This window comes from Heptranchias perlo, chromosome 21, assembly GCF_035084215.1.
Source record: "Heptranchias perlo isolate sHepPer1 chromosome 21, sHepPer1.hap1, whole genome shotgun sequence".
In the NCBI taxonomy this organism is placed as follows: domain Eukaryota; kingdom Metazoa; phylum Chordata; class Chondrichthyes; order Hexanchiformes; family Hexanchidae; genus Heptranchias; species Heptranchias perlo.
In genome coordinates, this window is record NC_090345.1 from 39,809,770 (window position 1) to 39,823,690 (window position 13,921).

A 13,921-nucleotide genomic window follows, 5' to 3' on the forward strand; every position below is an offset into this window, starting at 1 on the left:
AGGACAGTGTTTGAGGGTGGATTTTTTGAGGGGAGTGATGACAGCAGTTTTAAAAGTGAGTTGGACAGTACCTGAGGACGGGAAACCATTTATAATGTCAGCTAGCATGGTGGCCAGGAAGGGAAGTTACGTGGTCAGTAGTTTAGGTGGAATGGGGTCAAGGGAGCAGGAGGTGGGTCTCATGGAGGAGATGAGTTCAGAGAGGGCATTAGGGGCGATAAGCGAGAAACTAGAAGGAAAATGAAGTTTCAAGCTTAGGATAGGGCAAAGCCTGGGTGTGGGGAGGTTTTCCTTGGGTGAGCAAGGAGAAAGGTAAAGGATTCACAATGGATAGAGTAAAACTAAAAGGGGGAAGGGGAAACACAGAAAACATGAATCAGCCAGTTCATTGGTTATGTTCATTATATCGTCCACTTTTAAGTGTTGGAAATATAAGTTTTTCAAATATGCTTGTATTCTGCACAACATTGCCACGGTAATATAGAAAATGAGAATATCCCTTTTGAAAAGAATTTTGATTGGGGTTGGGGAAGTGGTTGGCGAGAGGAGTACCCATGTTGTAAATCTTTTCTCCTTATCCTTCATACAACTTTATCTTTCAAAGGAAAGTAATTTCTTACAGACCAGCAGTTAACACTTAAGCAGAAAGGGCCAGCTGTCCTGCCAATATCCTGGGAGTGGTACTTGTGCACAAGGCCACAAAACTGTCTTCCTGCCTATAGTGCATACTACAAAAGTATTGCTCAATCAATCCAAACTGTTCTTCATGCAGGTGGCAGCTGTTTTCAAATTATGATACTCAAACTAAACAGACAACGCAACAAGCAAATCAGACTCCTTGTAGTAGACCTGAGGACTCATCCTGTCTCAGACAACACAAATCTTCAGATTATTAATTTTAAAAAGATATTTTAGATGGGTCCAGTACTGTCAATTTACAAATGGTTTCTGTTGATACTTATTGAGAGGGAGTTGGTCTGTCTTTGTGGGTGTTGGTGGAATACACATATTGAGGTTGGAGCTCCAGTAACTTTGACTATGACTGTTCAGATAGTTTAAACCTTGAAAGGGCAATGGTTCAAATACCTATGATTACATTGAGGAAATGTGCATGACTCTAAGTTAGGTAGAAGTTTTCACGTTTTATTGCCTACAAGATGATTCTAGAGTCAAGCTGTTTACAAGATGCAGGCCAGGTCTTTTTGCTCAGCAGGCATCTGTAGGCTAATCTGCTTATGCCTCAGAGGCATTGTTGGATAGGCTAGACCTTAATGAGGTGTGATGCAGTATTCAATTAAGTTGATTCCATGGTATAGATAATGCTGGCTTTGATTGACAATCATAGAAATTTACGATGTGGCGATGCCGGTGATGGACTGGGGTTGACAATTGTAAACAATTTTACAACACCAAGTTATAGTCCAGCAATTTTATTTTAAATTCACAAGCTTTCGGAGGCTACCTCCTTCCTCAGGTTCACCTGAGGAAGGAGGTAGCCTCCGAAAGCTTGTGAATTTAAAATAAAATTGCTGGACTATAACTTGGTGTTGTAAAATTGTTTACAATAGAAATTTACGGCACAGAAGGAGGCCATTCGGCCCATCATGTCTGTGCCGGCCGATAAAAAGCTGTCATGCCGAATCCCACTTTCCCCAGCACTTGGTCCATAGCCTTGTAGGTTATGGTACTTCAAGTGCATATCCAAGTACCTTAGAATCTATTTTTGATCAACAGTTTTGACTGACTATGAAGGATATAATTTGTCTTTTGTCCCAGACCGAGAGAGAGTCACGGTGGCTCGTATTCTTCAGTTTCCTCGTTTGCTGCGCCACTGTACAGCTCAAGGGACTCGCAACAGGTTAATTTCTCACTTAGAGCTTTTCGTAATATATTTGTGATAGTTACTGATAACTTCTAAGACTTGGGAACTTTTTATTTTTGGAACAGATGTTGTGGGGCTGAAAATAATGGCTTCAGTCTTCCCAACATTTAGCTAGAGGAAATAATGGCTCATCCAAGACTAAATGTTGGACAAGCAGTCTGACAATACCGAGTCAGTAGAGGGTTTGAGTTGGATGTCGTCAGCGTACATGTGGAAGTTGACCCCCATGTCCATACCTAGTCCTGCTAACCCATAACTCCCTGTCCTTGCTGACCTACATTGGCTTCCAGTTCTCCCAAAGCCTCTCATTTGAAATTCTCATCCTTGTGTTTTAAATCCCTTCATGGCTTTGCCTCTACCTATTTCTGTAACATCCTCCAACCCTACGACTCACCCTCGCCTCTGAACCCTTTGTCCATCTGACTCTGGCCACTTGTGCAACCCCCTCTTCCTTCACTCCACATTTTGTTAGCCTTGCCTTCAGAATTCCCTCTCCTCCTTTAAAACCCACCTTTTTGACCAAGCTTTTAATATCTCCTCCATTGGCTCAGCATCCATTTTTTAAAATTATTATGCCATTGTGAAGCACCTTGGGAAATTTTTCTAAATGCAAGTTGTTGCCCCTTCAAAAAGCTAATAACTTGTAGCGTACGGCTTCAGTATTTTACAGGTTTGTGTTGCAGAAAGATTATTACAGTTGAGTTTAATATTTATTATTCTGCTACACACCAAACGCATCAAGATCAAAGGTGGCTTCAAGGAACTTCCAGGTTTGGTGTAAACACAATTTAAAACAGTACAGGTCTGCAAACACGAATAATAAAAGAAATCCAGGTAAACTATTTCCTCAGATTAAAACAAGTGGTTTTCATTCTGTTCTTTGTAAATACGTAATTACTGAGATAGTAAGGATATTTGAGGAAAATGCATATATATTCGTTATTTGGCCAACGATTATCACTGATTAATTTTCTAAGTAATGCAGTAATTCATGATTCATGTAGCTAGGTTTAATCTGCTCACAACAAACATACAATTCACTTTAAGCTGCACTGGTCATGACATTGAAATTATAAGAAGTGTAGCAGGACAATAAATATTAAAGGAGCATGAGACATTGACAATTATAAAATCAGTTGTTTGTGACAAAAATAATATGCAGATTTCTTGTTCACCTAAATCGGTGACCGTTTAATTTTTCCTCTAATTTTCTCCCCCCTCCAAACAAAAAGTGCTGCCTTGTGTCATAGTGTGGTTCCATTGGCATTGTGTGATTGGAAGAAGGAGGAGAGGGGTTAGCATCACAGCTGAGTCCAGTTTTGTCCTCGCCCAACGTCCATTCACAAACTTTCTAGCAGGAGTCGCTGTATAGCAAGCAAGAATTGTGGCTGAATTTTTTTTAAAACTTTCCCCCATCCCATAAGACCTTCTTGCTGTGTGGGGCTCGGTTTCACATGCAGTGTATTTACAAATGTACCCATCAGGAGAGCTCAGCCAAACAATTTTTATAGAACTGTTCCCCTTACCATGCTTTCCATTACTGTTAAATACTGCTTTAAAATGTTGTTATTGGGGATAGGTTGTATCTTTACTGTGAAAGATATGACGGTGCTGACTCTGGATGAAGGAAACCACATTTAAACAATGCAGTTTCACTTGCATCCAGCATGTTTCACTTGGCCCACTGAGTTTCAACCGAAACAGAGCTTCACTATCCTGAGCACATGTAGAAAGGTTCTGAACTTTGGCTCTTGGCTGCACACACATGGACTTCTTTAACTAGGTGGACTATAATTGTAGTGAAGTTAGGAAACACTTCTACATGCAAAGGGTGGTAGAAGTTTGGAACTCTTCTGCAGACAGCAGTTGATGCTAGCTCAATTGTTAATTTTAAATCTGAGATTGATAGATTTTTGATAACCAAAGGTATTAAGGGATAGGGGGCTACAGCGAGTATATGGAGTTAGATTACAGATCAGCTATGATCTCATTTGAATGGCAGAACAGGCTCGAGGGGCTAAATGGCCTATGTTCCTAATCCAACATGTGGCATTTTAAAAACTGAAGCAAATTTTGGTACTAAGTTGGTAGTGCAATAACATTAGGCTCAATTTTTAACCAATCCAAATATTGACTTTTGAAGACATCTCAATTTTTATGTTGTATCATCCATTTGATAATTACAGTTGAAGGCTGTTAGTGTTATGTGCAATAGCATTGCAAAAGCTGCCTTCATTCCACCCTTAAAGTACATTGCTTGTAGCTACTCAGGCTAATATCTGTTTTGTAAGTGTCTAATTGGAATTGAATAATGTAATAAATGGACACATTCACTCGAGTATTAATAGAGGGCTCGCAATAGCCTTGGGAGTAAAGGCACTGCACAGTGTAGAATTAAACCATACAGATAAAGTCCAAGGTTTGATCTCACTTGCTGAATTAGTTGATTTGAGACAATTGGCCTCGACCCTTCACGCTGGGGAACAGAAAAATTAGCCAGAGATCTTGCCTGCTTATTGCTATCTAATAACTCCTGGGAGTGTGCATGTGTGGACATATGGTGAGAACAGAAATGGGCTCAGCTGTGATACCTTCCACAGTTGAATATTCTGATATGGACTCCCAAATGCAAATATTTGTAATGGAATCAAATTTTTTTTTTATTCGTTCATGTGATGTGGGTGTCGCTGGCAAGGCCGACATTTATTGCCCATCCCTTAATTGCCCTTGAGAAGGTGGTGGTGAGCCACCTTGACAACTGGGTGGCTTGCTAGGCCATTTCAGAGGGCGATTAAGAATCAACCACATTGCTGAGAGTCTGGAGTCACATAGGCCAGACCGGGTAAGGATGGCAGGTTTCCTTCCCTAAAGGACATTAGTGAACCAGATGGGTTTTTAAGACAATCTGGTAGTTTCATGGTCACTATTACTGATACTAGTTTTTTTTATTGCAGATTTTTATTTAATTAATTGCATTTAAATTCTCCAGCTGCCATGGTGGGATTTGAACTCATGACTCCGGATTATTAGTCCAGGTCTCTAGATTACTAGTCCAGTAACATAACCACTATGCTACGTACCCTTCTTATGCCTGCATATAATGTATACACAGATGAATTCTGTGGTCAAACATGCAGAAGTCCACATTTTCCAGTAAAGCTTTTTGGAAAATGCAATGTGAAACTAGATAGCCAAATTCCTTGACTTTAATTGCAGTAATACAAAAATGCAAGATATAGAGTAGGACAACAAAACGTGAATGAAAAAGCTCAACAAAGAAGGCCCTAAAAGATGAATGGGGCACGTGTTGCGTGTTATAACATAATTTTGGTATTCCGAGGACACTTCAAGTTTTGCTCTTGCTACCTGTATTTGTTCTAAGAACATAAAAAAATAGAAGCCGGAGTAGGTCATACGGCCCCTCGAGCCTGCTCTGCCATTCAATAAGATCATGGCTCATCTTTGACCTCAACTCCACTTTGCTGCCTGATCCCCATATCTTTTGATTCCCCATAAGAATCCAAAAATCTATATCTCGGCCTTGAATATATTCAATAACTGAGCATCCACAGCCCTCTGGGTAGAGAATTCCAAAGATTCACAACCCTCTGAGTGAAGAAATGTCTCCTCATCGAAGTCTTAAATGACCGACCCCTTCTCCTGAGACTATGCCTCCTATTTCTTGACACTCCAGCCAGGGGAAACAACCTCTCAGCATCTACCCTGTCAAGCCCCCTCAGAATCTTATGTTTCAATGAGATCACTTCTCATTCTTCTAAAGTCCAGAGAGTTCAAGCCCATTCTACTCACTTTCACCTCATAGGACAACCCTCTCATCCCAGGAATTAATCTAGTGAACCTATGTTGCACCGCCTCTAAGGCAAGTATATACTTCCTTAGATAAGGAGACCAAAACTGTACACTGTACTCCAGGTGTGGTCTTGCCATGGCCCTGTACATTTGTAGCAAGACTTCCCTACTCTTGTACTCCAACCTCCTTACAATAAAGGCCAACATGCCATTTGCCTTCCTAATTGCTCGCTGGACCTCTCTCAATGCCAACATTTAATCGTTTCTCACCATTTTAAAAAATATTCTGTTTTTCTACTCTTCCTACCAAAGTGAATAACCTCACACTTCCCCACATTATACTCCATCTGCCACCACCTTGCCCATTCACTTAACCTGTCTATATCCCTTTGCCGACTCTGTATCCTTACAGTTTACTTTCCCACCTAGCTTTGTATAGTCAGCAAACATGGATACATTACACTCTGTTCCTTCATCTAAGTCATTAATATAGATTGTAAATAGCTGAGGCCCAAGCATTGATCCTTGCGGCACCCCACTAGTTACAGCCTGCCAATCTGTTTAACTGCTTGTGTAAGTGTCATTAAATTCAGCACACAATTTTAATCTGGATTGGAATATATAGATCTGTTCGTGTATGTGAGCAACTTCAAAGTTAAGTTTCTTTACAGGTCTTTATAATTAAATCTCTCTTCAGAGTTCTAGCTCCTTCACTGCAGAATCTAACACTGATTCACCACGCAGGCACAGCAGTAGTGGCTTCAGTTTAAAATTAACCGGGAGTCCTAGAAGTATGAAATGAGCTTGCTAACTCCACTTTGCTGCTAATGTTCTGCTTGGTTTTGTATTTTTACAGTGTTTCTACTGGAAATGCAGTTTTTTTTTAGGTCTAGCACAAAGTGAAGCGGAACATGCTGGCATACACTTCTAATTTTTTTGTTTTGTTCTTCCCCCTCCCCCACCCCCACCCCCACCCCCAAAAACCAGGTTCACTTCCCACCTCACATAATAGGAATTTATTGCACCTGAAAGATACGAGCATTCTGAGGATCCCATGATGTGCTAACTGTGAGAACACTTCAAACCAAATCGCCAGATACGCTTTATGTGCCAAACTGGATTCTTAAAAAGTTTTGTTAATGCACTCGAGACGAAATGAACAAGCTAAGGAAAGAACGTTTTTTTACCTGGGAATGGTTAAAATAATGGTTTTGAAGATGCTGCTGCCAACCAGTGCTCGCTTTTAGTTCAGCTGAAGTTTGATTGTTTATTACTGAAATGAAGGAGGTGGTGGAATGGTCATCCAAAGACGTGCTAGCCTGGCTGACTGAGCACGGCATGCAGGAGTACACCGATGCATTTCAGAATAAGCTCGATGGCCAGGGCTTATTAAAACTGTCTCAGGAAGATTTCCAGAGACCACCTCTGTCTCTTGTTGCATCGGACAATGGTCAGCAACTATTGGAAAAAATTGAAACACTAAAGATGGAGCATCACATAGAAGTACACAAGAATGGCCATGCCAATGGGCATCTTAACATTGGTTCTCTGAAAGCCAGCAGCGAGAATGACATCAATAATAAAACCAAACGGACTGGCTTGGCAAATGGTTACCGAAAGGAAATGGTTCAAATACCCATGCCGGAACTGGAGCAACCTCCGTCCTCTCTGGAATGGTGGAAGACTGGTGTGGCTTTCCTTTATGCACTTTCCTGTTTTCTACTTACCACAGTGATGATCTCAGTTGTCCACGAACGTGTGCCTCCCAAGGAGGAACAACCTCCTCTACCAGACAAATTTTTTGACTATTTTAACAGGGTGGAATGGGCCTTCTCCATTTGTGAGATTAATGGCATGATACTTGTAGGATTATGGCTGGTTCAGTGGGTGCTAATGAAATACAAGTAAGTAAAATAAGCAAACAAATAGATTTCCTCTTTGAAGTCTCATAAAGTGATTCAAATTTTGCTTGCAAATGTGTGAACAACTGGATTTAGTTCAACTTTTCTGAATTTTTGCTTTGTAAAATATGTTTTTGAATAGCCTAAAACAAATCAGCACATTAAAAATGACTTTGTTTTTACCCTTTAAGGCAAAGGATGATTGTTCTGTAACACTAGAACATCTGAATTTTAGTTTGTTTTCTGTGAGGATACCAGAACTCTTATGTTGTAATAGGCTAACCTAATTGAATTTGTTCTCATTGGAGAGAATAATATTGACAATTAAAATGTGGAAGCCATGAATAATATACATTTAATTTGAGATGTGGTTATGCTTTGCAAGAGTGACTGTATTACTCTCACATTTTGATTTGACCGTGGAATGCTGGGTGTGAGACTTTTTTGAGGAGGTGATGTCATACCACTTTGGCTTGACGCAGTATAACTGCAGTACAGCGCTCAGGCAGTCTGTTGGACCTCCTGGCTGCCCTACAAACTTAGGCAGAAGATTTTTTTTAAATGTCCAGAGAAAGCAGCCATAATGGAGCCCAGCATGCACAAAGATCTCACATCTGTTGGTGAGATTTGGAGCTCCTACCATAATCTGGGTACTGCCAGCTGCACATTTTGTGTACTCCTTCTCCTCCCCTTCAATGACCGTCTAATGCTGCAGTTGCAATGCATCATCAGTCTAAGACTAGTACCCAGTTACTGATCGTGGACTGATAGTCTAATGCTGCAGTTACAATAGATCATCATTGCAGGGGAGGAGAATGAGAGTACAAAATTTGCAAACCTTGAGAGAGATTGGAGGAAATGTTTTCCTCACAACGGAATAGATAATATTGAATAAAATCTCATCAAAATGAGTTAGTGCTGTTTTGATTATGCAGGAGCTCGATGAATATTTGGTTATGCAAGGGATTGAAGGCATAGGAATAAATCATTGTATGCTGCATGAAGAATTAGAATTCCAGTATTGATGAGACTGTGGAATTAAACTACTTGGGGCTGAATAAGTAGATTGTAATGTTGTCTGGAGTTTGAGCTGACCTTTGGAGTGGAGTGAGCGAGGAAATTCAGTTTTCTCTAGGAAGCTCTACCTGTGGTTGTCTACTCTTTGATTAAACTAAGCATTGGTGAAAGGGTAAATTCTTAACCTTTTCTCATTATATACTTAGGATAAGTGTGTTTTACTCCATAGAATATCTTTCTAGTTCCATTTGTGGATCCCATACATAAAGCTGCTGTATAATAGTATTTGCTTATATATGACATGCTTGTTGTAGCCAGAATAATGGTTTCCTGAACTATCACCTTTTTCAAAACAAACCCTAGAGGAAGTATTGAATTTTCTTGGGACATAAATCTGGACAAAGTAGTAAATTATACAGGCAGGCTTGAGAAAGGACATTAAATCCAGCCTAATATCCCATCCATGTTTTCAGCTTTATTTTCTTATTTATGCTTTCAGTTTTGAGTGTGATTTAAAGATGGTCAAAATAAGGGTCTTGGTGACAGCTCGATGGATAAGTGCATTCTGTAGCGTGATAGTGAGCTGTGCAGACCAGGAAAGTCCCAGCTTCGATCCTTAATCTGTGCTGAGTTAATTGTTCTGAGCCAGGGCTGTGCTACAATTACATTGCTAGCTCTGTTAGGGAAATTCAGCTGGAGACCCTACTCTTGATCACTGTCCAAAAATCCTCCACCCCTGCTTCCTGGAAAATGGGTATATGTACACTCCTACCAAGGACAGATTTAACTTGGCTGTAATGCCTTTCCCCAAGATCCATAAGCAGCCAGTACTTACTGCTGCGGTTTACAGGTGAAAAGGGATGACTTGGACGCAGTGAGCTGCACGTTTCTGTGAAGCTGTAACTGGAACCAAGTTCCTCTTAGGAGAGAAAGTAAAGGATAAAAAAAATCTAGGACTAGAGCACAATGAAAACCTCTTCATGTTTGAAATGTTTTGGAAGTAATTTGAACAATACTGCCTTATTTGATTGCAACTACAGTTTGAAATTTTAATGTTTCTTCCCCCCCCCCCCCCCCCACCCGCTTTCCTCTCTCTCCCTCCCCCAAATCAGATCTATTGTGGGCCGGAGATTCTTCTTCATAGTTGGCACCCTTTACCTGTACAGATGTATTACAATGTATGTAACAACACTTCCAGTGCCTGGCATGCACTTCAACTGTTCTCCAAAGGTAAGTTCTGATTACGTTTCCACAGTAGAGTATACCTAAGCAAAAGTTCTAAACCCCCTGTAGGACTAAGTGTTTTACTACTGATTTGTAACTGGTAACCTTAAATGGAAAAGATATCACATCCTTTTTATCATTTCACAAGGAAATGAATTTTTGCCGTGATCTAATGAAATTTGTCACTGCAGTATACATATTGAAATCTGTTCAGCATTCTAAAAGGAGATCAGACACTTTGAGAGTTCTCAGTAGATGTTGGACTAGATTCTACAAAAAAACCACATGCAAATTCTATGGCAGTGCATTAAGGAGAACATAATTCATGGGTGGTTGAATTTAACACCATAAATACCTCATTAAAGTGGATCGTGCCCTTTTTAATTGGATCAAACATATATAGTGAAAAGGTTGTATAAACTTTTAATTTTTTTAAAGGAAAGGAATGCATGTCATAAATTTCTTGTGTAGGAAATGCAACCAATAAAATGCCGCATATGACTCCAGCACGTTGGGAATATCGTGGATTTAAAGAACTGGTTATTCCAAGATAGACCTGTTGTTAAAGCAGCTTAAGCACATGACTTAATCGCAAGATTCTACAAGTTTTGAGTTCAAAGACTGTTTGAAAATCATATGTGTTTTAAATTCTCAGTCTGACTATTTAGAGCACTTTGTGACAGTGGGTTGTTGCATGGGATGGGGGAAGTGTTTGAGAGTGGCAGAATTCAACTTGCCTATCTTGGAATTGTTGATCAAAAGCAAAATACTGCAGATGCTAGAAATCTAATAAAAACAGAAAATGCTGGAAGTGCTCAGCAAGTCAGGCAGCATCAGTGGAGAAAGAAACAGAGTTAACGTTTCAGGTCGATGACCTTTCGTCAGAACTGGAAGAAGTTGAAGCTTAAAAACTGTTCAATCAAGTACAGAGCCAGGGAAAGGTAGGGGGGGGGGGAGAAATGAAGAGGAGGGGAGGAAAGAACAAAAAGGGAAGGCCTTTGATAGGATGCAGGGCAGGAGTGATTAAATGTCAAAAGGGATGATGGTGCAAGGCAAGGAGGGTGGTAATGGGACAAGTAAATAAGCAAAAGATTTCTAGATGAGTTGTAAATGGCAACAGTAGAACTCTATGTTGATTTCAATAACTTCAGATCATAACCACTGCTCCCATTTTTTCAGACAGCAGGTGCTGGTAATGCTGTTGCCATTCACAGCTCCTAGAGCATCTTTTTATTATTTCTTGTCCCATTACCACCCTCCTTGCCTTGCACATCATCCCTTTTGTCATTTAATCACTCCTGCCCTCCATCCTATCACAGACCTTCTCTTTTGTTCTTTCCTTCCCATCTCTTCATTTCTCCCCCTGCCCCCCCCCCACCCTTTGCTTGGCTCTGTACTTGCTTAAAAACTGTTAAATCTTCAACTTCTTCCAGTTCTGACGAAAGGTCATTGACCTGAAACATTAACTCTTTCTTTTTCCACAGATGTTGTCTGACTTGCTGAGTATTTCCAGCATTTTCTGTTTCTATTTTGGAATTGTTGATGCTTATCTGGTCCTCCTTTATTGAAGGAGGATTTGAGGAATGCTACCTTCTGAAGAGGCTGATCCATGGCATTCATTCAGTGTCTGTGGCCTCTTATTCTGTGTGCTCCCAGCTGGTTTTTCTAGATGAAAATCATGGAAATGTAAAAATGCTAGGCTTAAACAGCAGGAGTAACAATCCTATTTATACTAACTTTTGAGTAAATTAAATGTTTGTAGGTTCGATCACTGCCAGAAAACATACTAAGAACCAGTGACAGTTATTTAAATATTTTTCAACTTCCAGTAGGACAGTGTTACCAACTTGTAAATTTATTATACAAAGGACAGGGTTAGATTAGTTCTAAATTCTCAGTAGATTACCATATAGTTTGTTCAACTAGACTTCCTTTGCCCAGTGCTAGTTTAATAAGGCAATATAATTTGTACAGTAGCTTTGTTTTTGTTTTCCACAATTGAGTCTACTAATGCAGAATGTACTCCCAGGCTGGTTAAATTTCAAGATTATCTTTGTCATGTGGAAGATGTATAAATAGTTCTGAACTGGGTTGCTCTGAATCATTTAATCACAAGAAAGCCTTGTGATCACTTAATGCTCTGTGAGGTGTCATAGAAATCCATCCTTTGAATATTGCTTTTGGAGAGCTTCAGCTAATTCCCTATTATACCTGACATTAGCTATGTTTATTCACTGAAATCCTGAGGGAGAAAAAGAGTACAGGGCCATTGTAAATTGCTGTGAACCAATCCATGTGATTAGAATGCAGCAGCATGATTGATATGCAGTGCTGTTTTTTTTAAAAAAACTTGTTTTAATATCTAGTTGAGAATACATCATTAGTATTTTCAGGTTCAAATTATGTCATTTACAATTTCAAAAAAAACATCAGTGCATCGATTATTATGTGTTTGGCGATGTATATAATTTTATGTCTTGCCTTTTTTTAAAGTGCATGATGCAGAGGAAGATTGTAGGGAAGATGCTGACAAGTAGGAGGTAGGCAGAAGTACTGAGGGTGAGAGTAATGTGGTCCATGGGAGGGGGCTGATGTGATCTGGTAGACACAAGGGATTTGAAAGTATTGGGTGAAGGGTCTTTGGATCTTGTATTAACAAGAGGGGATACACAGGGTCTGGAAGTGTAGCAGTAGTACGAGGTTGGCTGTGGGGTGTGGGAACACTGGGAGGGGAATCTTGGAAGGTGAGATAAGTGGGACGGAGTTGCAGGGTGTTGAGAACGCTATACAAACTGGGAACTGGCTTTTGAAATTCTTTTAAAGTGCTTACTGAGCTTGTATTCCATTAGTAAGAATGGATTACGATTGGGGATGCAATGAGAACTGTTTTCTTAGAGATGGGTGATCAGTGAAAGAATGGATGGGTACTGGGGGGTACCCATTGAAGTGACTAGCAAGGTGGGGGAAGGGGTGATATGTGCGGTGTGGGGGAGCACTGAAATTAAGCCTTCGTGAGTTCCTCTCCACCTCCTAGAACTTTTGCAAAAAGCTATTTAAAGTGCATATTGCAGTTATACTGTAATTGCCCTTTTAGGAATTTTCTCTATGCCTCCCCCAACCTCACTCAGGAAATTCCATAGTTAAAAGCGCAGTAGCAGCTTAAAAAACTTAAAGCTGGTTCTTGGTCATTGTGGGAAGATGGCTTTTGGGATTTCTTTGATTCTGTTGGTGGGAGACGGTCTGAGAGGTCAGGGCAGGTGGAAGCTGTGGCAACAGGAGAGGTAGTATGGGGTGGGGGGGGGCGGTGCATTTGACTGGCCCAATTTTTATAAGCACCAAGACTTTCAATATAATCTAGATATTAAAATTTTGTGTGGGATGTGGACATCTTGCCTATAAGCTATATGTCCTGTTGTAATTTTTGGCCATGTTTTTCTGTCAACATTTGCCTTTTTCTTAGCCCATGTCATTGCCAATTCGTTATTTGCTAGTATATTAAATGCACAGTCCCATCATCAATTATTATATACATATATAATATTTGGCAAAGGAAATCACAATCAGAGTTTAATTGCTGTTTAGGTTTTAAGTCCGAACCCAGGATGAAATGTATTTCTTATGTGGTTGTTCAGGTAATTTTTCAAATCAATGGCTTTTAGATATCCTTGCCCTAATGTTGATGAAATATTTTCTGTTGGTGTGGGAGTTTCTCTACACTCCAGATGACTGGATTTCTCCTTTTTTGAAAAGGACTGGACAATTTCCCATGTTCATAGTAAGTCAGAGGATAACCTGTTTAAGGAAAGGGATATTATACTATGTAAAATGCAATGCAGTATTCAGCTGCTGGTGTCATTGGATACATCTTTGAGGCGACAAGTAAACACTGGTTGAGTTTATACATGGTCAATCGGGAAGCTGCAGACATTATAGTTGTTATTTTCTGTTGCTGGAGAGTTTGTATATTCCAAATGATTTTGTTTGCCTTAGTTTGTTTATACTTTTTTTTCAAATGAGGTATAGAAGTTTGAAGAAGTCAGTGACATCTGACGTGCGATGGAGAAGAATTGCATGCATAAGTAGTTAT

General features: G+C 40.0%; 1 protein-coding gene across 8 annotated transcripts in view; it reads left to right on the plus strand.

Annotated features, from left to right (window-relative positions):
• The window catches only part of sgms1b (sphingomyelin synthase 1b), a 121,679-nt gene that overhangs the window by 83,135 nt on the left and 24,623 nt on the right, over positions 1-13,921 (plus strand). For all 8 annotated transcript variants that reach the window (XM_068002554.1, XM_068002555.1, XM_068002556.1 and 5 more), the window contains 2 exons: positions 6,680-7,596; positions 9,723-9,840. In XM_068002554.1, coding sequence (XP_067858655.1) covers positions 6,971-7,596; positions 9,723-9,840 — 744 coding nt within the window. In that variant the 5' untranslated portion in view covers positions 6,680-6,970. The remainder of the gene's footprint in view (positions 1-6,679; positions 7,597-9,722; positions 9,841-13,921) is intronic.